General features: G+C 35.6%; 1 protein-coding gene and 1 long non-coding RNA gene across 2 annotated transcripts in view; one reads left to right on the top strand and one right to left on the bottom strand.

Moving 5' to 3' along the window:
• Nucleotides 1-23,263, top strand: part of LOC147835223 (uncharacterized) — a 150,837-nt gene that overhangs the window by 3,304 nt on the left and 124,270 nt on the right. The window lies entirely within an intron of this gene.
• Nucleotides 2,960-21,885, bottom strand: galnt5 (polypeptide N-acetylgalactosaminyltransferase 5). The gene is made up of 10 exons (XM_087267427.1): nucleotides 20,306-21,885; nucleotides 16,257-16,423; nucleotides 13,068-13,187; nucleotides 12,771-12,906; nucleotides 10,616-10,735; nucleotides 6,405-6,522; nucleotides 4,216-4,545; nucleotides 4,063-4,143; nucleotides 3,823-3,966; nucleotides 2,960-3,375 (listed from the first exon to the last, which is right to left on the bottom strand). Exons 1-10 carry the CDS (start codon nucleotides 21,295-21,297, stop codon nucleotides 3,238-3,240), a joined length of 2,346 nt encoding a protein of 781 aa, XP_087123553.1. The 5' UTR covers nucleotides 21,298-21,885; the 3' UTR covers nucleotides 2,960-3,237.

Below are 23,263 nucleotides of genomic sequence, written 5' to 3'. Positions count from 1 at the left end.
CGATTAGAAACTTTGCAGTGTGAAAGCGAACCGCTCCAAGAGCAAAGAGCAACAATGTAACAATTCTAATCTCTGTTTTTGGAACAACTGAATCGATTCACAGGTGTGAAAGCACCCTTAGAAAGCTTCGAATGACAAAACTCTTTCCGATACAATTGAGTCGAACGCTTCACTGGTTCAGAAAGCTTCATTTCACCATCACTAGTAAATAACACTGGCCATAGGGGAGAGTGCAGTCCAGCATTTGCAGTGAGGGCTGACACTGAGTGAGGACTGATGAGGGTTCTTATGATGCTGGCTTGATAAAGGTAAATGACGTGCAGGTGCAAAGCTGATTAATATTCAGGTGACAATGATCGGGGTGATTGGGAGTAGGGAGAACCTGGCCTGGTTGTGACAATAAAGCTGCAGTCACACTGCACTTTTCTCCCCATAAACTTCCATTCATACGCACGCAAATGCACCAGACCGGAAACGCAAGCTCATGCGACAGATTTTGCAGTTCGCTGCATTGCAAAGTTCAAGCTTGGTGAACTCTGACCTGCTAAATTGCATCACTTGCAATCAAAACATGACCTTACTGGACAGAAATTGAACACAAGGACCAAACGATCGAATTTTTAAATGTCTAATGATCTTGTTTAATCCTGCCTCTTTTCGCAGCGCCGTACTCAAGCAGCAACCTCCCGCTCTCCCTCGGGAAGCCAATACGAAAGTAACTGAAACTGCAATTCATCGAAATTCCGCTAGTCCTGGCTCCAAATGGAGCAAATTTCAATTGACCCCACTGTTAGAAGGGCCAACTTTACAGCAGAAAAAAAGGTGTTTACAGCCTGGTACAAAGAACGATTTTGGTTCATATAGCTAATGTTACCCTTCATGACAACAGTGAGGGGGGTTAATTTTTTTTTTAGAACTCATCTGTTTCCTTTATATTAGGTTAGATTAAGTCTGCATAATTAAGGGCGTGGCCACTTGAGTGATAGCTAGGTCTCGCTGGTCGCCGTCACTTCACCTCAGCTTACTCCGGCAGATTAGCCGCTGATGTGGGCATATTCATCGTATTTTTGTGTTGTTTTATGTGGCTTCACACAGTCAGTTGCATTTTGGAATTATTTCTTACAATTATCAGATGATATGGCATGCTGTGAGCACTTAATTGTGCTCACAAACCATTCACATGGCCTCCATTTCCCAGGTGAGTGAAATTTATAAACTTTTACCTTCCTCTATAAATGCATTGGTTTTTATTTAAGATTATTTATAATGTTTTTTAGAGCTGTAATTCACTCCAGAATCTGACAGACTGATCAGCTGTAGGCTCTAGAACAGTCATCTGAGGCGTTGTCATACACTGATATACTGGATTTCATCAATAGTCTTGCATTTACTAACACAGACTATATTTAAAGTATTTGGATGTAATTTGTGTTTTCCTCCTGTTGAAAAACGTCATAAGAACAATGTTTAGTGGCTCAATGTGTTACAACAGTGTTTTTAAAAGGGTAAACACTTCATTGATATAGTGTACAACCAAGCAAACGAGTCGCAGGTAATGAAGTATTAAGCGTTTCTCCCATAGGAAAGCCCGTCTAAGCAGAATGCCAGCATGCGTCTGTAGCTCCACTTATGCTCCTCCTCTTTGCCCTTATTTGGTATCCCACGGTTGGTGCCATGACGCGCAAACAAAATGGCAACTGTTGGCCATGCCTCCTGGTAGCTTCTTTTGGGTTCTTCATAAACCTATGGGTGATGTCGCGGATACTAAATCCATATCTTTTACAGTCTATGGCCGTACTACAGACTTTCGCAAGCTCAAACTCTAGTGTGACCACAGCATATATAGGTTGTTATGTTAATAGGCAAGTTAGGATAATTAGGCAACTTATTGGATGACAGTGGTTTGTTCCATAGACAATAGAAAAAAAATAAGGTGGGTAATAATATTGACATTACATTTGTTTTTAAAAATAAAACAATGTAGAAGAATACACATGGGAAAGTCACGGTCACACTCCACCTTTATCTGCATGCGAATAAAATGTCAGCAAATGTGGCAGACCAGAAACGTAAGCTTGTGGGCCAAATTTCGCAGTCCGCTGAATTAAATAGTTTAATCTTGGTGAACTCTGACCTGCGAAATCACTTCATGTGATTGTGTAAGACTATTAAAGATCAAAACATGACCTCTGTACAGAAATTCAAATTATGGACTAATCGCTCACTTTTTTTTTATTGTCTAATCATCCTGTTTAATTCCAACCCTATTTGCAACGCGCACGACAGAATTGAGCAAGCGCAAACTCTTCTGTGACTGCAGCATTAAGCTGCGGTTAAACTGCACATTTCGCCCCTTAGACTTACATTAATGCACACATGAATGCGCCTGACCGGAAAAGCAAGCTTGTGCGACTAGTTTCCCAGTTCCCTTTGTTGCATTGTTAAAGTTTGATGAACTCTGACCTGCAAAATCCATTCACGTGATTGTGTGAGACCAATCAACAATTAAACATGACCTCTATGTACAGATATTTAAAACATGGACCAATCGCTCACTTTTTTACTAATCATCTTGTTTAATCCCGCCCCTTTCTGCAGCATTGTAGGAGAGAATTTCCCTAGCTCAAACACTAGTGTGACCGTGGCATTACTCTGTTTAACATCACTTAAAAAAAAAAGAATAAAAAAATTCAGAGAAGGGCTAATAATTTTGACTTTAACTACATATAGCATTTAAACCAGACATTTTATTTTTAATTGTTTTAAAAAATGTAAACTGTCAATGTTCATGAATGGTAATAAAAAAAGTCAGTTTTATAATTAGCATTTCTTCAGAGATATAAAACTTTCACTTGAACAGTTCTTCTTTAATAAGCTGTTTCACCTAGACACACTGTACAAAACCAAATAGTTTCATACCAACCTCAACAAGATATGAAAAATGAAATCTATGACGGTGTGTAGAAACAATTGGAACTTTATTGTGAAAATCATCATAAGGGTACTTTCAAAATGTTCCTGGTTGTGCAAAATGTTTGTAAAATAATTGCTAGCCATAACCCATATCTCACATAAACCCTTAAATATCATTAACCAACATTTGCTAAGAGAGAGAGAGTGGAATTCCTGATGGTCACCCCGAACATTTATAATTCACAATGACAGAAGTAAACAGCAACACTCCATTTGCATTGCACAAAATGACTATAAGACATGAAGTGGTCCAAAAACATTTCCTCATTCATAGTAGTGTGTAAACTGCCATTTCTGAAAAGTACTGAAGCGATCACAGCCTTTAAGGAAGACACCATCTGCTTCAATTCCTGCTTCCAGACAAATGGGTTGAGAATAAACCTCTGCCATCAAATGCTCCGTCTACATATACACATAGAAGACAGATTCAGTTGAACAATGTAAACACAACAAAGCTTTTGAACAGCCATTGAATAGGCTAGCTATAGGCCTGCATTATACACATTTACTTTTTCTTTTGGTGACATGGGGTGGGTTTAGGGTGTGTTCTTTTAAATGTAAAAAGCTTTAAAAAAGGTATTAAATAATAATAATAATAATAATAATAATAATAAAATTGATGATAATAATACAATTCATCATCACCATGGTTATCAATTACTTACGGTTATGGTTATCAAATCACTGACATTTTATGTAACTTATTTATGTAACTTATTTATCTCTAGTACTTCAGTGAGCTCTGCAGCAGTCTCAGGTTCACCTCAAATCCTCTCCTTGGTTGAGACGGTGAGAAATTAACTCATAATCATTTTGTCAGTGTTATTTCATTAATGCGATAATACTTACCAAAGCTTTACCAGACTTGTGAATCCAGCGGAGATGTGGCTTAGTGTTGTCACATGGTTCCATGGTTAGCTGTGTTTCCTGAGGAGCCAAACAGGAAGTGTTCTGTCGAAGCAACCTTAACCAGGTGAAGGTAAAATATTGACTCTGCAAGGCATGAGAAAGCAGAAATGAACAGTGCTTTTACAAAGCAAGATTATACAGCTAAACATAAAACCGACAAAATGTCTGATTTGGATCTACCTTATTTGTGAGATCACATTTAGTTAATGAGAAGCTTTCATTTTGAAATATCAAACATTTTCTGGTTCCAACATTGAAAATCTGAAAGAGAAAACAAATAAGTGCTCCGTGTAAATAAAATATCCTTTTAGTGAGACCTAATTTTCAACCTACCAGTCCTTCGGCTTTGACCACAGGGGTGTCCAGATCTGGATAGACATTTTCCAAGTACCATTTAAAGCTTTTACACTTGAGTTTTTCCCTCAATTGAATCTGTTCTGTCAGATTTCCTATATCAGTCACATTTTTGTCCAGTAGGTGCTGATAGCCATGACCGTAAAACACCTCTTTATATTCATCCAGCCACACCTCTGCAACCCTGGCTAAGTTTCTCTCCACTGTCTTTACACGGTCTTTCGTGAACTTATAAGGGTTATCGCTGCGGAAGATGTGGCCAACGCGAGAGCAGGGGATTATTTCAATCTCACCACCACACATCCAGATCTGGAAAACAAACAAAAACACGTTAACTGACTTCTTTCTATTATTATGTAATATATGGCTGTGTATAAAACAACATGCTATTCAGTTCAACATATCTTATTTAACATGTCATATTTTTTTGTTTTGTTTTTTTTTTAATCAAAAGTCCAATAATCTTCCATGCTGTGCTAAACAATTCCAGTTAGCATGCAAAATAAGCAACCAAAAACTCTCAATTAACAGGGCAGGCACTATTTTGTGCTAAAAGGCTAACATGGGGTTAACATCAGATCGCATTAACCATATTCAAAATGTAGAAACAGCGTTAAGCTGTTGGCTGAGGAGAGCACTCTGAGTCCATGGTTATTCAGAAACTAGTGATGGGTTGTTCATTAACGATTCGTTCATTTTGAACAAATCTTCAATATGACTCGGGAACTACTCCTCTCATAGAGTGATTCGTTCATCCGCACATTTGTGCAGGTGGTATTGTTCATTTCAAGAGTTTTAAGTCGTTCATCGCGGAAAGGCAGAAGCCAATCATTCACGTTTAGAGCCGGAAAAAATATTTGATCCGTTCATCCCTCGAGTCCTTTATCGGGTCTGAGTCATTCGTTCCTCACGGGGCAATCATATGTGTTTAGAGCTGGAAAAAGAATTGATCCGTTCATTTCTCCAGTCCTCGGGTTTAAGTTATTCTGTCACATTATGAACGAACAACTCAAGAACCAGAAGACTTGAAAGGTGAACTAATCATCATGGCTCCTATCGACTCAGACTGTGTACATTGGTGAAGATTATATGTGACTGTCAGTGTAGCGTGAACCACTGAACATTTGAAGAGGTGAGCTGAGCAAAGAGACAACAATGCCTTCATAGACAAAAGAGCAGGTAAACATTGAATGATTATTTTCTCCTTCTTATAGTATTCTATTTATGACTTTTTTTGTCATTTGATTAACCTTTTGAGCTAGTTGTAGATGTGTCTGGAAGCAATTTGTAACATTTTAATAATATTTTGGCAAATTGAACCAAATGAACGAGATGACTCCAGAAGATTCGTTCATCTCGTCGAACGTGACTCAAAGATCAGAGTCCGTAAAATGATCCGAACTTCCCATCACCATCAGAAACAAATCAAAGAGTGTGACATAGTCAAGTGACAAAGCAAGTAAATAAAGAAGAAAAACAAAGAGGCTAGCTGTAATTTTGCTACATTTTCCATATATTTGAAAACGATATGGATTATTAGATTATCAGACATATTTGCTGGAGCGAATCCCTCGTTGGTGAGTGAAACTTCCTCTGAAAATAATACTAAAGACAGCTTTGTTTACTCTTTGCATTCACAAGCCAAGTTTGCTGTTCTGAACAAGACAACAGACCACTGCCCCCCGCAGGTGCAGAAAGACAAATCCTCTCACAGACGCAGAATGCGCTCTCATTTCAGTTGGCTTTTGACCATTTGGTGTGTGTTCAGGGGCAGCTTTTTGGTCTAGATCATAGGTCTCAAACTCGATTCCTGGAGGGCCGATGCTCTGCACAGTTTTGCTTTAACCATATTCAAACACAGCTGATCCAAATAATCAAGGTGTTCAAGACTACTAGAGACTATTAAGCAAGTGTGAGGTGGTTGGAGCTAAACAATGCAGAGCTGTGGGCCTCCAGGAATTGAGTTTGAGACCATTGGTCTAGATGGAACCAGACACGAGGCAACAACACAGTTGGGTTTTGTCTGTGCTAGTTGTTTGGTGTTGGCTTGGTGTGTACTGGACTTAAGTCCATTGTACAATAAATCTCAAACATGTAATGATTCCTTTAAATTCCTGGTAAAAAAAAAAAAAAAAAATCATTTGACTCTATAAACAATAGTGATTTACCTTGAAAGAGATCTCCATGTTTTCTCCACCCCAGACATCCAGGCCTGGGTCATATGCCCCCAACTCATAGAAATAGCTCTTATCTATAGAGAACAGACCCCCTGCCATAACAGGACACCTATGCAAATAAAATTACACTACATTAGACAAATGTCACTTATTTTAAAGGAATATGATAAAACAAAACTAAACAAAACGTGTACAGTTTTGGAATTTTATTCATTATTAAATCAATGATAACTTTCACTAATTGTTTTTATTTCATAAACTGAGATCTGCCAGGTCATTCTATGAAGGAAATGACATTAATGTATGGGTTTAAATTTCTTTTGTAAATGAGAATCCACTGATCAGTTGAACAGGTTTCTTTTTTTTTTTTACTTTTCTTGTTAATGTTCCAATCAAAGAAGGGGGACATGATATGGCAATACAAAGACCATATCTTTTATTCATTTATTTTTTTTAAATGTGAGTATTTAAGTGTAAATTTATGGTACTGTTCTATGTATTACGCTAATATTGCCTGTATAACTGAACAGCAACATATTCATTCATGTCCACCAATGAGACGTATTTTAGCTCTTAACTTTTTTGGGTGGAGGGTGTCATAGATCATTGTTGATCTAAATCCAATCACAGGTCTGCATTTTGTCATTTTCTTCAATTAAAAGCAGCGGTTTGCAACCCTTTGGTCATAACCACCACAAGGGGTCACTAAAGTTTTGCATAGTTTTCTAAATCCATGTTCTGCAACAATGGGTGGTCACCTGGTGATTTCCAAAAATCTAATTAATTTGATTAAACTATTAGAATTACCATATTTTATTCATAACCTACAGAAGAAAAATAGTAGTTAATAGTTACATTAAAAAGCAACATGCACATAAAAGCCATCAATTGTTCTATATATATATAACACTGGAGTGGTTATGTTATATTAAAGACACATCACATTGATTTTATGGAACCAGGTTAAACTTTCTGAAACCTTTTATGGCACTCACAATCATAAAAATTAAAAACAGGCTACAACAGAACATGGAGGATGGTCTCAAAAAACTAATGCTAAAATTCTCTCAAAATTAAATGATAAATAGATTTGGGCCTGAGGATATTGGGGGTTGTGAGTCACTAGCATGGTAATTTTAGGGGTCGTTGGCTGAAAAGTTTAAGATCCCCCTGCTTTAGATTGATGTCTTTCAACAGATTTATAATTTTTTATTGTTATTTTTAATGGAAATAAATGGTATATATTCAGTCATTTTAGTTCAAGCAACATGTTTATTGGAGCGTTGGCATCTCCCTGTTGTCCTGTTTGGTATGGCAGTTTCACTTATCGTAGAATAAGAACTCTGAAGTTGTAAAGCACACCTAGAGTAAAGAATTCAGTAGCTCTGAATCTGTATGCAATCATTAATAAACATTTTAGAAAAGAGCAGAGAGTTTTAAGTTTACGTTTATTTGACTTTAGTTTTTTTTATAGCATGCAGTAGAAGAAGGATCGAGTAATAGTTTTGGTGAAATAAAAATAAATAGCTTTTTTTTTACAGTATCAGAAGAAAAAGCAGGCATGGGGGGCCTGCAAAATTAAATGGAGCAGGAAATGTGCCATGAAGTAAAACAGGTTGAGAATGCCTAGCCCAAGTTACAGGCTTATGTTAACGGATTATTACATTAAATGGTGAGACTGTTGAGAATTTGGTCAAATAAACTATAATAATCAAGTACATGAAAAATCAGTGACCTGGCAAAACAGAACACAAAGCCACGTATATTTTTAAATGCATGTCTCAAACACTATCAATGCAAAAAGCATTGTCCTGATGTAACGTTTGTTTAATATAATCTAAATGAAAAGTTGGCACAGCGTTTTATAATGTAATACATTTCTCAAATATTAAAACATTATAAATAAATTGTGAAAAATTTGATATTACAATAAACATACAGTTAAAGGCAGAATTAATACCCCCCTTCGAATTTTTTTCTTCTTTTAAAAAATTTTCCAAATGATTTTTAACAGAGCAAGGAAATGTTCACAGTATTTCTGATAATAATAATTTATTCTGGAAAAAGTCTTATTTGTTTTATTTCGGCTAAAATAAACACAGTTTTTAATTTTTTAAACACTATTTTAGGGACAAAATTATTAGCCCCTTTAAGCTATAACTTTTTCTTGATAATCTATAAAACAAACCATCATTATACATTAACTTACCTAATTATTATTATTAAATTGCCTAACCTGCCTAGTTAAACTAATTAACCTACATAGTTAAGCCTTTAAATGTCACTTTAAGCTGTGTCTTGAAAAATATCTAGTCAAATATTATTTACTGTCATCATGGCAAAGATAAAATAAATCAGTTATTAGAAATGAGATATTAAAACTATTATGTTTATAAATGTGTTGAAAAGATCTGCTCTCCATTAAACAGAAGTTGGGGAAAAAATAAACAAGTGTTCTAATAATTCAGGGGGGCTAATAATTCTGACTTAAACTGTATATATAGCATTACATGTTGAGCTTAAGATTTAAATAAGAAAATTATTACATTATGAACTGTTTATTACAATTATAATGTTGTACTTATAATGTTCAGTTTTTACATTACATGTTGTTATAACATTATGAGTCGCTTCAAGAAATACTACAGTTCCAGTGTTTCAAAAATGTCCTTATAGCACCACCTTGTGGGTGATTCTCATCGATTCAAACACTTTAAAAGTGTAAGGGTAAGAAAAACACTGCAAGAGAGCTTCAGAGCATTTAATGTATCTTTATAAAAGATAAAGAAAACAATATGAATGTTTCATTACTAATAGCAGTTCATTGTGCTTGCCTTATTTATAGTTGGCTATTAGGTTGCCAATATAATTCAGATGGCTCAAACAACATGATAAAAACATCTAAGTCACAATTATTTCCTTTATTTTCGTGAATGCTGAAAAGATTTCCTTTATATTGGGATGAAAATGTGGCCAATGATTTAGTGAACCCAACTAACTCATTTAAGATAACCAGTTGTGTTTGCCATCTGTAAAAAGTACAAGCAATCAAGAACAAATCTCAGCAAGTCATTTTAGTGAATGAATTTACTTTTATTACAAACTTATCATTATTGTAAAAAAAAAAAAAAAAAAAAGTCTAAATAAAATTATTAGGGACATATAATTGATCCAAAATACATCTCACAAATATATATATATATATATATATATATATATATATATATATATATATATATATATATATATATATATATATATATATATATATATATATAAAGAGAGAGACTTCAGGTGTACTTTGAAGCAGTGGTTCTCAAACTGTGGTACGCAGTGTAGTGGTACGCAGGCTTCCTTCTAGTGGTAAGTGGAGGATTTGCTGAATAATTAAAGTAAAAAAAATGAACACACTTTTAACGCATACGATACCACAGATGTGATCAGTAAATAGATTTCAATAGACTAAACCTTTTATTTTCCATGTTTTTATGTTTGTTATGTATTCTATCAATTGAAGCTAATTTCCTTCCCATATTTGTAATGGTTGTTGGGGCGTATCCCATATTTTTATATGCCAATGTTGACAGCTATAGTTTAATCACTTTTCTGACACACAAAGCCTACTCTAACGCGCAGTAAGCAGATCTAATTTCTGATTTAAATATGTAAATACAAATCATATATTTAAAATACAAGTTAATGTTTGGATTTCAAAGACACACAAGTAAGTCATATATAACATGTACCATGTATTTCAAAATGTATCAAAAAGAGTTTAAATATGAATATGATGATATTTCTGAGGTCCATGGAACATTTCCTGGCTTTTCTGAATAGGCTACTATATGTACTTTATATTTAAGCACAGCAGTTTTCTGTTTACTTTTAGAACAGTGCCATTTTTTGATTAACTTTTGATTAATATGTTCAAACTATTAATAATGTTAAAAGTGGCTGACAATAATAAATATTCTTAACAATAGGAATTAATCTGCCACGTTCTTGAACTGTACATAGCTGTAGCTGCTTAATTAGGCCTAATATGCTACTCTGTATTTCAATACTGGTCATTATGGTGGTACTTGGAGAGACAATTTTTTTCTGAGGTGGTACTTGGTGAAAAACGTTTAAGAACTACTGCTTTGAAGAATTTTGTTTGTCAGCTTTCAGTAAGTATATAAATAGCATTGCATTGATCTTACCTGATGGGATCTGAATCTTTGATCTGGTTCTTTTGAATATATTCCTCAGGTAGAGCACTCCAGCCAAAAACAAGTGGCCACTTAAAAATGCCTCTTTGGAAGTTATCCACAAGCATGTAACTGTGTAGACAAAGCAAACAAACAAACAGTCAATTAAACAAATAATTAAATATATGTACACAGTTTTAACAGTTTAACAGTGGTGGACTACTGGAGTCTCCTGATATCATGGACATTAGGGTTGGGCCGATAGACTATGCCAGGGGTGGCCAACCCTGTTCCTGGAGAGCCACCTTCCTGCAGATTTCAGTTGCAACCCATATCAAACACACCTGCCTGTAATTATCACGTGGTGTTCAGGTCCTAATTAATTGGTTCAGGTGTGTTTGATATGGGTAGCAACTGAAATCTGCAGGAAGGTGGCTCTCCAGGAACAGGGTTGGTTACCCCTGCTCTAGTGTCTCTGTATTTGTATCAGTGTTGTGCTGGATTCTGAAAAATAGTAACTAGTTACAAGGGCTGTGGGGAAAATATCTAATTACAATTTACTTTTTTTTTTTTGACCGATATTGCGATTTTTTTTTTTTTTTTTTTTTTTTTTAGTTTTTAAATTTTTTTTTATTTGATTTGTGATTTAATTTTGTAGTCACGCTTCAGCTAAATATTCTGTATCGTAGCTTCTTGGAGTGTTAGTTTAAAAAAGTAACTGAAAAGATCAAACTCCAACTTTTATTCAAATTTGTTTATACATTTTCAGAGATTAAACACTCATGTTTTTTTCTCTAGAGCAAACAGTAGTGAGTTATATATTCAATCATGGCCGACAGACACCACAATACCGAGCCGTCATCGCGATTAACCGCCCTGCCCCCGTTGCAAATCCGCTCGCGAAAAATACACACTCAGGCCCTGTTTACACTAATATGTCTTAAGTTTTTAAATGGCATTTCAGAACAAAAATGATCCACATCCACTCTGTGTGGATGCGCATAAAAAAACCAGTTGATGGAAACGCACAAAAAAAAAAAAATTAAAAAAATTAAAAACTTATGCGCCTTACTGGGTAGGATAAACTTTTTATTCGATAAGAAAAGATGCGCATAAACTGTGATGGAAACACTTTTACCGCACAAACTCCAGCATGCGCATTAAAAAAGGTCATGTGATTTTGTTAAAAGAGATCATGTGATGCTTAAAATGTGTGTGAATGGATAAAACGTCAGGCTGAGCACATTATAAAACATCTGAAATGTTGTTTTGGTCATTATAAAACACGTTAACGTTTCAGTATTAATGTTATTATATTATTAATGACCTCCAGAATCAAGTGCGCCTATGCTCCTCGTCAGACACCTTCAAACGCCTCTGCGCGCTCACTGCTTGTCAGAATTGTCTTCTGAGGCGCATTCATTTAGAAAAGATTGATGCTTCTACTGCAGCAAATGCAGTTTTTAACTGTTGATATTTGGCGCCAGTTAATCAGGAAGTGACGATTTTGTTCGCTTTGACTCGTTGGATGGAAACGATGCTTCATTCGCACAACTTTTATGCGATAATCCAGTTTTGCGCATAAAGTTTATTCACATTTTTGGATGGAAACATAGCTACTGTCAAGCTCTCGAGACAGCGGGTCAAGGCAATCAGCGGGTCAATAGACTGGTTCAATCTTTCGCTTGTACGCTTGTACTTTAGCGAAAACCTCAGATACTGTTGGTTGGTTCCTGTCGGTTGTGCACCGTTTTTACAAACCAAGTTTGTTGATGCCATTATAACGACACAGATCACTCTGCCTATTCACGAGTCCCACGGAAAAACTGATTGACAGGTGGTAATTATGTGTGTAACTTCTTTATTCATTTAATGATTTGGTTAGGGGTAAAACAAAGACCATGCGGGTCAGGTAGTTAAAACAGAAGGCTACAATTAATTAATTTGTTATGAATTAATTCATTATTCATAATTAATTCACCACCGCCAATGACGACGATGCCATCATCAATCATGTTGTTTCATATAAGACATCGTACGATGCTAAATTGGTCGACATCGCCCAACCCTAATGGACATACAGCATTGGTATTTTTTTCAAAGCGCTTTGTGCAAAAAAGGAACTTAACATTTCTTCAACTGCATAACTGGGTTTTTATTTGATTACCTCATGTCTTTATCATTGATAACATCAATAACAGGACAGGGCACTTTTCTGCGGTCCAGGTAAATTCTTTCTAACAGTGGCTCAAGCCATCCTACGTTACACTCAATGTGAGAGTCCAGGAAAGTCAGCACTTCACCTGCAGATGAAACAAACAGTATATCCAAACAGTAAAACAACATGCATTGTGTGTTGAATAAATGCTATTTGACCTAACATGGTTCTGTATGATGATTCTGCTTCTGTATGGATTGAAGTTTGTCAGTCAACTGAAATAAATTCAATGCAAGTGTACAGTACCCGTAGCGGCAGCGGCCCCTGCCATCCTTGCTCTGATAAGGCCTTGTCGCTCTTTCAGATGGATGATTCGTACTTTAGGGAATTGAGACATATAAACATCCAACTGTTCCTTCAGGTAGTCTAGGGAAGGAAAGAACTAATCAGATTTACAATTCATTACAGAATTATATTGTATGTACAGTTATTATCTTTATAGCAACTGAACTGTTAAAAAAAAAGCTTAATTATATATTAATATAATGATTTTTTCTGTTTTCATATCTTCCATAGGATGTGCTTTTTATATTAACTATATACAATATATATATATATATATTAATTTAAACTATACTATTTAATTAGAATTCATCTGTGTATTAATTTCATAAGGTATGGTTGCATGGCTTCATTTATTCAATCTTCTGTTTATAATAGGCATGGGATGATAACCATTTTCAAGGTATATCGAAAAGTCAAGGTCTTAAAACCGTCAAAATGGTCTGCTATACCGTTACTAAGGTTTGTGTACAATTTTTTATTTACTTATTTAATTTTTTTAAGGACAACAGTATCTCCAGCAGAAAAGAAAACCAAAGATGCTGTTTTAAATTGTTAAAAAAGAAGTCAGAAGTCAATGATTATTTATAATTTGAATTATTTAGCCTGAAATGTTTCCTCTTCCAAAATATTTGAAATATTTCTTAAAATAAATATATTGTGTTTAAAGGGGATTTTTTTTTTTTTTTTTACCCAGACATTTAAAGAGAATAAATTTTAGAGCAGCACAATACCGTGAAATCGTGATATTTTTATCCAAGGTTATCATACCTTCAGAATCTCATACTGGCCCATGCCTAGTTTATAATATATGAGTTTTTTCTTATATGTTTAATGCACTTTAATGTTCATCATCTGGAAAAGAAAATGTTTTCAACAAAATTCCATCATCATTGTTATTTTGTGTTGCTGTGCAAAATCAAGCAAATTAGCATTCAGTAAGCTAATCACTTTTCTGCCCCATCATAGAGTGTCATTTGCAGGGTTATACATTCAAAAACATTAGAGTATTTGCAAATTGGATTAATTTTTTAAACATAATATAGCAGGCTTGAGGCATCAATTCTCTGTTAGGGATAGTTATTTTCCTTTGTTTCCTTTATGTAAATTACTTATTTCTTGAGGTCAACACATTAATACATTTAGGATGTTTAAATCTGTCTATATTTTTCACAGCAAAACAATGAAATTGGCAAAAAATAGTCATTTTAGTTTTTTTTGCAAAATCTGGAGGGACTAGGTTTTAAAACTTTTTTTTCAGTTATGAAATCACTCTTACATTTATATTTCAGGACCTCAGATGTACAGTCATACATAAAGTATAGTTTGCATTAGTTTTTAACAGTTGTCAAATGAGTTCTTTACAGAATAATTAACCTTATGATGTTTGGATAGTTGTAGTTTTGGCCCATGTTTGCTCCTACTTAGTTTGCATTACCCACAATGAATGTTACAGTAATACTTTGTCTTTGCATTGTCTTTTAACTATATTATATACAGTGCAACCGGAAAGTATTCATAGCACTTCACCTTTTTCACATTTTTATGTTACAGCCTTATTCCCAAATGGATAAAATTCATGTATTTCCTCAAAATTCCTCAAAAAACACACAATACCCCATAATGACAATGTGAAAAATATTTGTTGCAAATTTCTTAAAAATAAAAAAACCTGAAAACGCATATGTACATCACTATTCACAGCCTTTGCTCAATACTTTGTTGATGCACCTTTGACAGCAATTACAGCCTTAAGTCTTTTTGAATATGATGCCACAAGCTTGGCACTCCTGTCTTTGGAGTTTTTTGCCCATTCCTCTTTGCAGTACCTCTCAAGCTCTATCAGGTTTAATGGGAAGCAACGATGTACAGCCATTTTCAGATCTCTCCAGAGATGTTTAATAGGATTTAGGTCTGGGCTCTGGCTGGGCCACTCAAGGACGTTTATCAAGTTGTTGTGAAGACACTCCATTGATATTTTGGTGGTGTGCTTTGGGTCATTGCCCTGCTGGACAATGAACCATCGCGCCAGTCTGAGGTCAAGAGCACTCTGAAGCAGGTTTTCATTCAGGATGTCTCTGTACATTGCTGCATTCATCTTTCCCTCTATCCTGACTAGTCTTCCAGTTCCTGCTGCTGAAAAACATCCCCACAGCACGATGCTTCCACCACCATGCTTCACAGTAGGGATAGTTTTAGCCTGGTGATGAGCGATGCCTGGTTTTCTCCAAACATAACACCTGGCATTCACTCCAAGAGTTCAATTTTTGTCTCATCAAACCAGATAATTTTGTTTCTTATGGTCAAAGAGTCCTTCATATGCCTTTTGGCAAATTCCAAGTGGGGAGTGGCTTCCGTCTTGCCACTCTACCATACAGGCCTGATTGGTGGATTGCTGCACAGATGGTTGTCCTTCTATAAGGTTCTCCTCTCTCCACAGAAGAATGCTGGAGCCCAAATAGAGTGACCATCGGGTTATTGATCACCTCTCTGACTAAGGCCCTTCTCCCCTGATCACTCAACTTAAATGGCCGGACAGCTCTATAGGAAGAGGGTGGTTCCAAACATCTTCCACTTACGGATGATGGTGGCCGCTGTGCTTATTGGAACTTTCAGAGCACCTTCCCTAGCTTTTTGCTTGAGAAAATCCTATCTCTTTGGTCTACCGACAATGCCTTTGTCTTCATTCTTGGTTTGTACTTTGGCATGCACTGTCAACCCTGGGACCTTATATAGACAGGTGTATGCCTTTTTAAATCATGTCCCATCAACTGAATTTACCACAAGTAAACTCCAGTTAAGCTGCTGAAACATCTCAAGAATGATCAGTGGAAACAGAATGTACCTGAGATAAATTTAGAACTTCACTGCAAAGGCTGTGAATACTTCTGTACATGTACTTTTTCAGGTTTTTATTTTAAATAAATTTGCAACAATTTCAAAACATCTTTTTTCCACATTGTCATTATGGGGTATTGTGTGTAGAATTTTGAGGAAATAAATTAATTTAATCCATTTTGGAATAAGGCTGTAACAAAAAAAATAAATAAATGTGGAAAAAGTGAAGCGCTATGAATGCTTTACGGATGTACTCTAAACCTTATAAAAGAAGCTGATGCAAATGATTTCTTTAAAATAAGAAAAAAATGAGACCTTTGGTGCTGCAGTCATCCACGAGAATGATCTCCTTCAGGAGCTGTGGAGGAGACCTGTTGAGCACACTGTGTACCGAACGCAGCAGAGTAGACCAAACCTCATCCACAAAGCAGAAGATCACACTGGTGCTGGGCAGGTCATCATGAACAAGGCTTTCTGAACATCTAAACGACACAAGTTGATATATTAGATGTTAAACACACTGTATATATTGCTCCGGAAACAATTTTTATACATTTATCTGTGAATGTAACTGATTTCACAAAACATATTTATTTTGCATTTATTCTTTTTAACACAAATGTTTGGTCAACAAACATCTTTAGGATAAAAAATATAATTAATTTAAATCAAACGAAAATTATTACAGCCCTACATCAAATTCACTCACTCGCTTTTCAAAATAATGTCATGTCTGAGCCTGCACGTCTTCACATCACAGTTCACAATTTTAACTGAAATAACTCCACAAAACATACAGGTGTATTTTATTTTTTTTTTTCAAAATGTATGTTTTATAATTTTTTATACATTTAAAGATTAAAATATTACAAAATTATTATTTTCTACAGGGGTGTCATGGTGGCGCAGTTGATAGCATAATCACCTCACAGCCAAAGATATGGTACAGGTGAATTAGGTAGGGTCAATTGTCCGTAGTATGTATGTGTGTAAATGAGTGTGTATGGGTTTCCCAGAGATGGGTTGCAGCTGGAAGGGCATCCACTGCGTAATACATATGCTGTGGCAACCCCAAATTAATAAAGGGATTAAGCCGAAAATAAAATGAATGAATGAATAAATTATTTTCTACATAAATATAAAAACCACAGACTCCATGCCTTCTTCATCTCAAGGAGCTTTTTTCAGTTTACTCATGACAACATGCTTTTGTATAATGTTCTTATTATTATTAGTAGTAAAATCATTATTTTTATTGATATTTATATTTACTTTAATAAAAGCAAGTTTAGATTTGCCCACCTGTCGGGTTTTGGACCATATGGGGCATAGGACGTGTGTTTGGATATAACACCACACTTTATTATTATTGTTCTTTTATTCATTGGCTGGAAATTAGAACTGAATTTAGTTTTGAAACAAATCTTTGCGCTTAATAACACAGTTTCCTTATCCACGAAAGTAAAGGTGTAAAATGAAGAGTAAAAGTAAAGTAAACAGGAGGCTCATTCTTTATCCTCGCTGCACATGGTAGGTAGCCATGGCCATTAAAGGGAATGGGAGATGAGACTCTAATTGGTTTAATACACGTTATGCTCAAAACACATCTACAACTCATTAAGAGAATAAGCACAACCCTGTTAGACCATGCGCCGTGGCGCAAACCGTATTTTTCCATCACTAAAATAGCAAAAATGGATTCGGACACGGCCTTAATGCTTTTGTGCCAAGTGCTTTAGACTTTGCGCCTAGATTGTTAAAATAGAGCCCATTGTGTTCAGGTCTTGACATTAACACCTGCCAACCCACCAAATGCGGCTAGATTTCAGCTGATTTCAGACACCCACTTTATATCGTCCCATGCACCACAGTGATTTAAACACTCTCAAGTGTCACACTTTCAAGTCATGTAGTATGAACGGCACACTGATGTTTAAAATTATGTATTATGGACTACGCAAAACCCTAACCGCATTCCTAAGACAACTCTGGGGGCAGCTGTGGCCTAATGCTTAGTGAGTTGGACTTTATCCGGTCCCGGTAGGAATTGAAGTCGGGGAGTAAAAGAACTGCACTCTCTGTGGTGCTCCTGAGTGAAGGACCTAATCTCTAATTGCTCCCTGGGCACTGGGAGCAATAGCTTCCCACTGCTCTGGGTGTATTCTCACTGTGCGTTTTTACGCTTCACTCAACATGTGTCGGTTTATAGAAGAGGACCAATGTCTTTGGGTAAATACTTGACAAAAGCTCAACTTCACATATGGCCCTAACCCACCCCTACCCCTTAACCCAACCATCAGGATCAACAGGGTCCCAGTAAAGCAGAGGGCATTAAAAATGCATTCTAGTTTCCCCGGTTAAGCAGGAACATAGTTTTAAGTTGAAACTACCACGCCTGAGCCTCATTACAGGACTAGAATATTTTTTTACATCTCACACTAAAATGGTCATAAGACACTGTACAGTTGGTTATTGCATATAACATGACTAAGCATGCTGCCTCTTCTGTCAATATTTGCTCATTCTGATGTCTCTTTGTGTTTAACACAAAATAAGATATATTAAAGCAGGGGTCACCAACCCTGTTCCTGGAGAGCTACCTTCCTGCAGATTTTAGTTGCAACCCTGACCAAACACACCTGTTTGTAATTATCAAGTGCTGCTTTAGGTACTATTAATTGGTTCAGGTGTGTTTGATCAAGGCTGGGACTGAATTCTGCAGGAAGGTAGCTCTCCAGGAACAGGGTTGGTGACCCCTGTATTAAAGAACGTGAGTGACCAAACAGTTGCTGGCTTTAGTAGGGAAAAATACTATTAATGTCAGTGGGGATAAGTGTTGGGTGTAATTAGTTACAAAGTAACTAGATACTGTGATTAAATAAATTTTCCACTCATAAAAGTATGAAGGTACAGTTGAAGTTAGAATTATTAGCCCCCCTGTTTATTTTTTCCACAAATTTGTTTAATGAAGAGAGGATTTCTTCAACACATTTATAAACATAATAGTTTTAATAACTCATTTCTAATAATTAATTTATTTTATCTTTGCCATGATGAAATTACATAATATTTTACTTGATATTTTTCAAGACACTTCTATACAGCTTAAAGTGACATTTAAAGGCTTAACTAGGTTAATTAGGTTAACTAGGCAGGTTTGGGTAATTAGGCAAGTTATTAAAGGGGCTAATAATTTTGTCCTTAAAATTGTTTTGTAAAATTGGTTGTAAAAAAATCTAAACTGCTTTTATTCTAGCTGAAATAAAACAAATAAGACTTTTTCTCCAGAAGAAAAAAAATATTATCAGACATACTGTGAAAATACATACATAATTTGGGAAATATTTAAAAAAGAAAGGAAAAAAAATCAAAGGGGGCCTAATAATTTTAACTTCAGCTTTATTACATTTAATGTACTTGCCTTAAATACTCTAAATAAGTTTAAGAGTTCTGAAAAAAAAACAATTCAGTGAAGAGAAATTGTATATTTTGTTATACAAATATATTTTGATTATTAATTAAGATTAATTATATTTATCAACTAAAGTAGATTACATTTATGAAGACAATTTCACATGCTTTAATAATTATTAAAGGGCATCTAGATTACCCTTTTTTCCAGATTTAATATGAGTCGTTTGTGTCTCCAGAATGTGTCTGTAAAGTTTCAGCTCAACACCCATCAGATTTTTTATCATACTTTTTTTAAAATTCCATTGTATAAATTTTTGCACCAGGAGGCTGTTTTGTTGTACTGCACCTTTAAGGCTAGTCCACCCCAACTTCAGCAATACTCGTAATATGAGCAGCTCACTGACTTTAATGAAAATTTATGAGCGTCTGTTTGGCAAAATATTTGACTGTGTTGCTGCATCCCAAATAACTAAAAATAGTACAAAATGATATCATTAAAGCAATCTCTAAAGTGCTGAGCAAGAGCGCTTCTCTTCCTGTTAAACTAAACAGTCGCATCATTGATAACGCAAGTGTGCTCTAGCTCGGACGGTAAAATGCAGTGTGTGTGTGGGCCGTCGGGTGAGAGGGGAGGGGGGACAAGTGTGCCCCAGCACGATTCAAGGTCATTGCCTAATGTGAGTACACTTGATTTTTAGCCACAGTGATTATTAACCACAGGGAATTTAATAATACAATATGGATTTCCTCAGTTTTTCTTCATGGGTAATAACAGTACGAGATTGTCTTCTTGTGTTCAGACCTGATTTACTACTGATCACAGAGCTGTGCTTTCCTGATATATGATGTGCATGAAAATTGCAGCTTTGCGAGATCACAATTGCAATTTCCTTTAGATGAATCATCTCGTCCTTAAATAAATAAATATTTAAATAATGGTTGAAACTTACGTTTGGGGTCTGGTGTCTGGGATGGCTCTATCTATTGGTATCTGTTCACTCAGGAATACATTAAAAAATCCTTCACTCCAGCGTCTTCGACTTTCCAGTTCTTCATCCTTGGGAACTCTTGCAGGCTGTCCAAACTGTCCCACAGCATGCGGATCTCTAGGCCTGTCTGTCACATCAAGAGCTTTGACTTTGTGATGCCCACCTGATCTCTTTACACTTGTAGAGGGCAGCACCCGTAACGCCTCTTCTGCTGGGTCTTGAGCTGTCGGTTTACTTGGTTTTCGAGTAATATCTGATTTTGTTTTCTTGAAAGTACTGGCATGTTTTTTTCTACTGTCAATATTGTTTTCCAGTTTCTCTACTGGTTTCAGAAAATCATGACTCAAGTTTTTTTGTAAACCGACATCTGCTTTGATTTCATAATTTGACAGAACTGAAGTGTTGTCAGGATACACTTTCTGTTGGACAACAGCCAGTGCTTTTGAAAATTGATGTGCATTAACATTCAGCTTTACCTCTGTCTGACGATTAAAAACAGTGTTTATTTTATCGATCCTTGCAGTTAAATTGCTCACTTTGACATTAAAAATAGTTTTAGTCTCATTTGGTTTTTTAGGAGTGCTGGCACTCCTCTTATTTTGATTAATTTCCTTCTTTTGTTCTACAAAAGATTTGCTTGCCAAGCCATGCAATGGATTTTGGCTTTCTGGCTTTGGCCCTTTTCTGTAAACCTCATCCACTTTCCTTTCAAGCCTGTTTTTAAGAGACTTTCTCTTGTGCAAGTTTGCTTTTTGCAGTGGATATTTGATCAGATCATCTGCGTGGTCTTGTCTCCTTTGTTTTAGAATAATTTCTCTCACTTTAAAGTCTTGATTTACATCACTGAAGGAAATTCGAAGTGCTACGATATCAAAGACGAGCCAAATTACGGATGCAATAAACACAAACGCCAGGACCCTCCCACTGCCTCTTAAATACTTCTTAAAATTCATCTTTCAAATTATTATTTCATTTCTACTGTAATTACGAACGGATTGATTTAAAAAAAGTGTTAACATACAGAAGAAAGGGACGAAAGCGAAATTAAAATGAAACCCATCTGTCATACGGTCATTCAAGCTAATGCGTTGACAACAGCAATGTGGATTGCTTGCAGCCTACCTGGCTATGTACATTCCATTGCGACTGCAACAAACAAACTATTTTAAAATGTGTTATTAAATAATATCAGTTCCAAACAATACATGCGTGAACGCAGCCATTGAGAGCAGTCCATCTGTAAACATCCCGAATTCATGAACGAAGGATATTTCTAAAGTTTGACTAACTCTTCAGTCCTGACAAACTTCCGCGATTTTACACTCAGAAGTTAACTGTTACGTCGCGAGCTGTGAACCTTCCTCCTGAGTTACTCGTCGCAAACTTTTTGCATCACAAAGCGCTGCTTTGGTCTCCTGGAATTACTGTTTATACAGTCGTTTCGAGGTTCCGAATGGATCACTTGGACTATTCTTTTGTAAACGCCCGCGCTCTCACTTGTGCTCATGCCTTCCACTGTGTTTACATCCTCCTGTAAGCTTGTAGTTCCTGCTGGCGTCCTACACATCAGACCTTCCCTTTTTCACACGTAAGCACTTTTGTGACGACGTGTCAATTTGGCACGATATTTTGGCAGCGCTGAGAAGTGTATTCTTGGACAGGTGTGGTTCAAAAGACTCAAATGGGAAACAAATCAGCATTCAGGGGAACAGGGCTACCATATGCCAGTGTTTATTTGAAAACATTAAACTACAATTACCTAATACTGGACATATTCTACCAGAAATGTACATTTGGCCCTGGAATAAAAGCATAAATACACTGAATAAAACGTATTTCATCCCAAAATATTCTGGTTGATTTCTGTGAGTTGTTCTGTAAAGGAGTGTGTCATTCGTTTGGTTCTCAGATGTTTTTCTCTTTTTACAAATCCATGTCATTGTCCTTGTCCTCAGCCTAATTGAACCTACTTTAATAGTTGTGTTATAACCTTGTGTTAAAAACATGAAATCACAAATGTGTTCTTCTACAAATAAATACTATTTTACAATTGTGCCCATGTTTCTGTCAGTCACATTTGCATTACATTTTACATAAAATGTGTGCAATAGGCTACACGTTTAAGGCTATAACTCGGAAGTGACATTATTTGATGGAGGAGAAGCTGACAGTGATCAAGGATGCGTTCTATTATAGAATTGTATTATTTTATGCTTTTTTTTGTATGGTTTTTTTGAGGTCGACAAGGTTAACTCGGGTCCTGTCACATTTTTTTTTTCCAAGTGAAAATATACTTTTCTGGTAAAATGTCCCTTACATTGTAGGCCTAAAATAAAAAAAAAAAATAATTATAAAAAACAAGTGGTCAAAAGTGCTCACATGGTCCTTATATTTTACACACAATACAATAACTAACACTTTAAGTATTTATAGTTTTATATTTTACATTTATATTTAAATATTATAGTTTAAGTATTATTGGATTATTACCTATTAATAAGATGTTTATTAGCAAGCCTACTGTATGATCTTATTCTATATCCCTAACCATTTAACAACCTTTCTAAACTACCTTCCTAACTAATATCCAGCAAATTAGTATTTCCTTGAGCCAAATGTCTTAGTTAGTGAATTGTTTACAGTGTGAATGACTGAATAAAGTGTGACCGTTAGGCTAAATGTTAATATATAAAGACCAAAATGTCCTAGAATAATATAATAATGATTTTTTTCAAAGTATCAAGTAACAATAGGCTATTATTTTTCAACAGATTTTGCTTGACAACTTATAATGAAGTTATAACAGAAATAAAGGTATGCGAGCTGTCACTGGGGTGGTACCTTTTCAAATGGTACACATCTGTACTTAAATGGTCCATATTGGTAACTTAAAAGTATACATTAATACCTAAACGTTTT

Source organism: Danio rerio, chromosome 9 (genome assembly GCF_052040795.2).
Source record: "Danio rerio strain M-AB ecotype USA chromosome 9, GRCz13ab, whole genome shotgun sequence".
NCBI lineage: Eukaryota > Metazoa > Chordata > Actinopteri > Cypriniformes > Danionidae > Danio > Danio rerio.
This window is presented reverse-complemented; position numbering and strand designations above follow the sequence as displayed.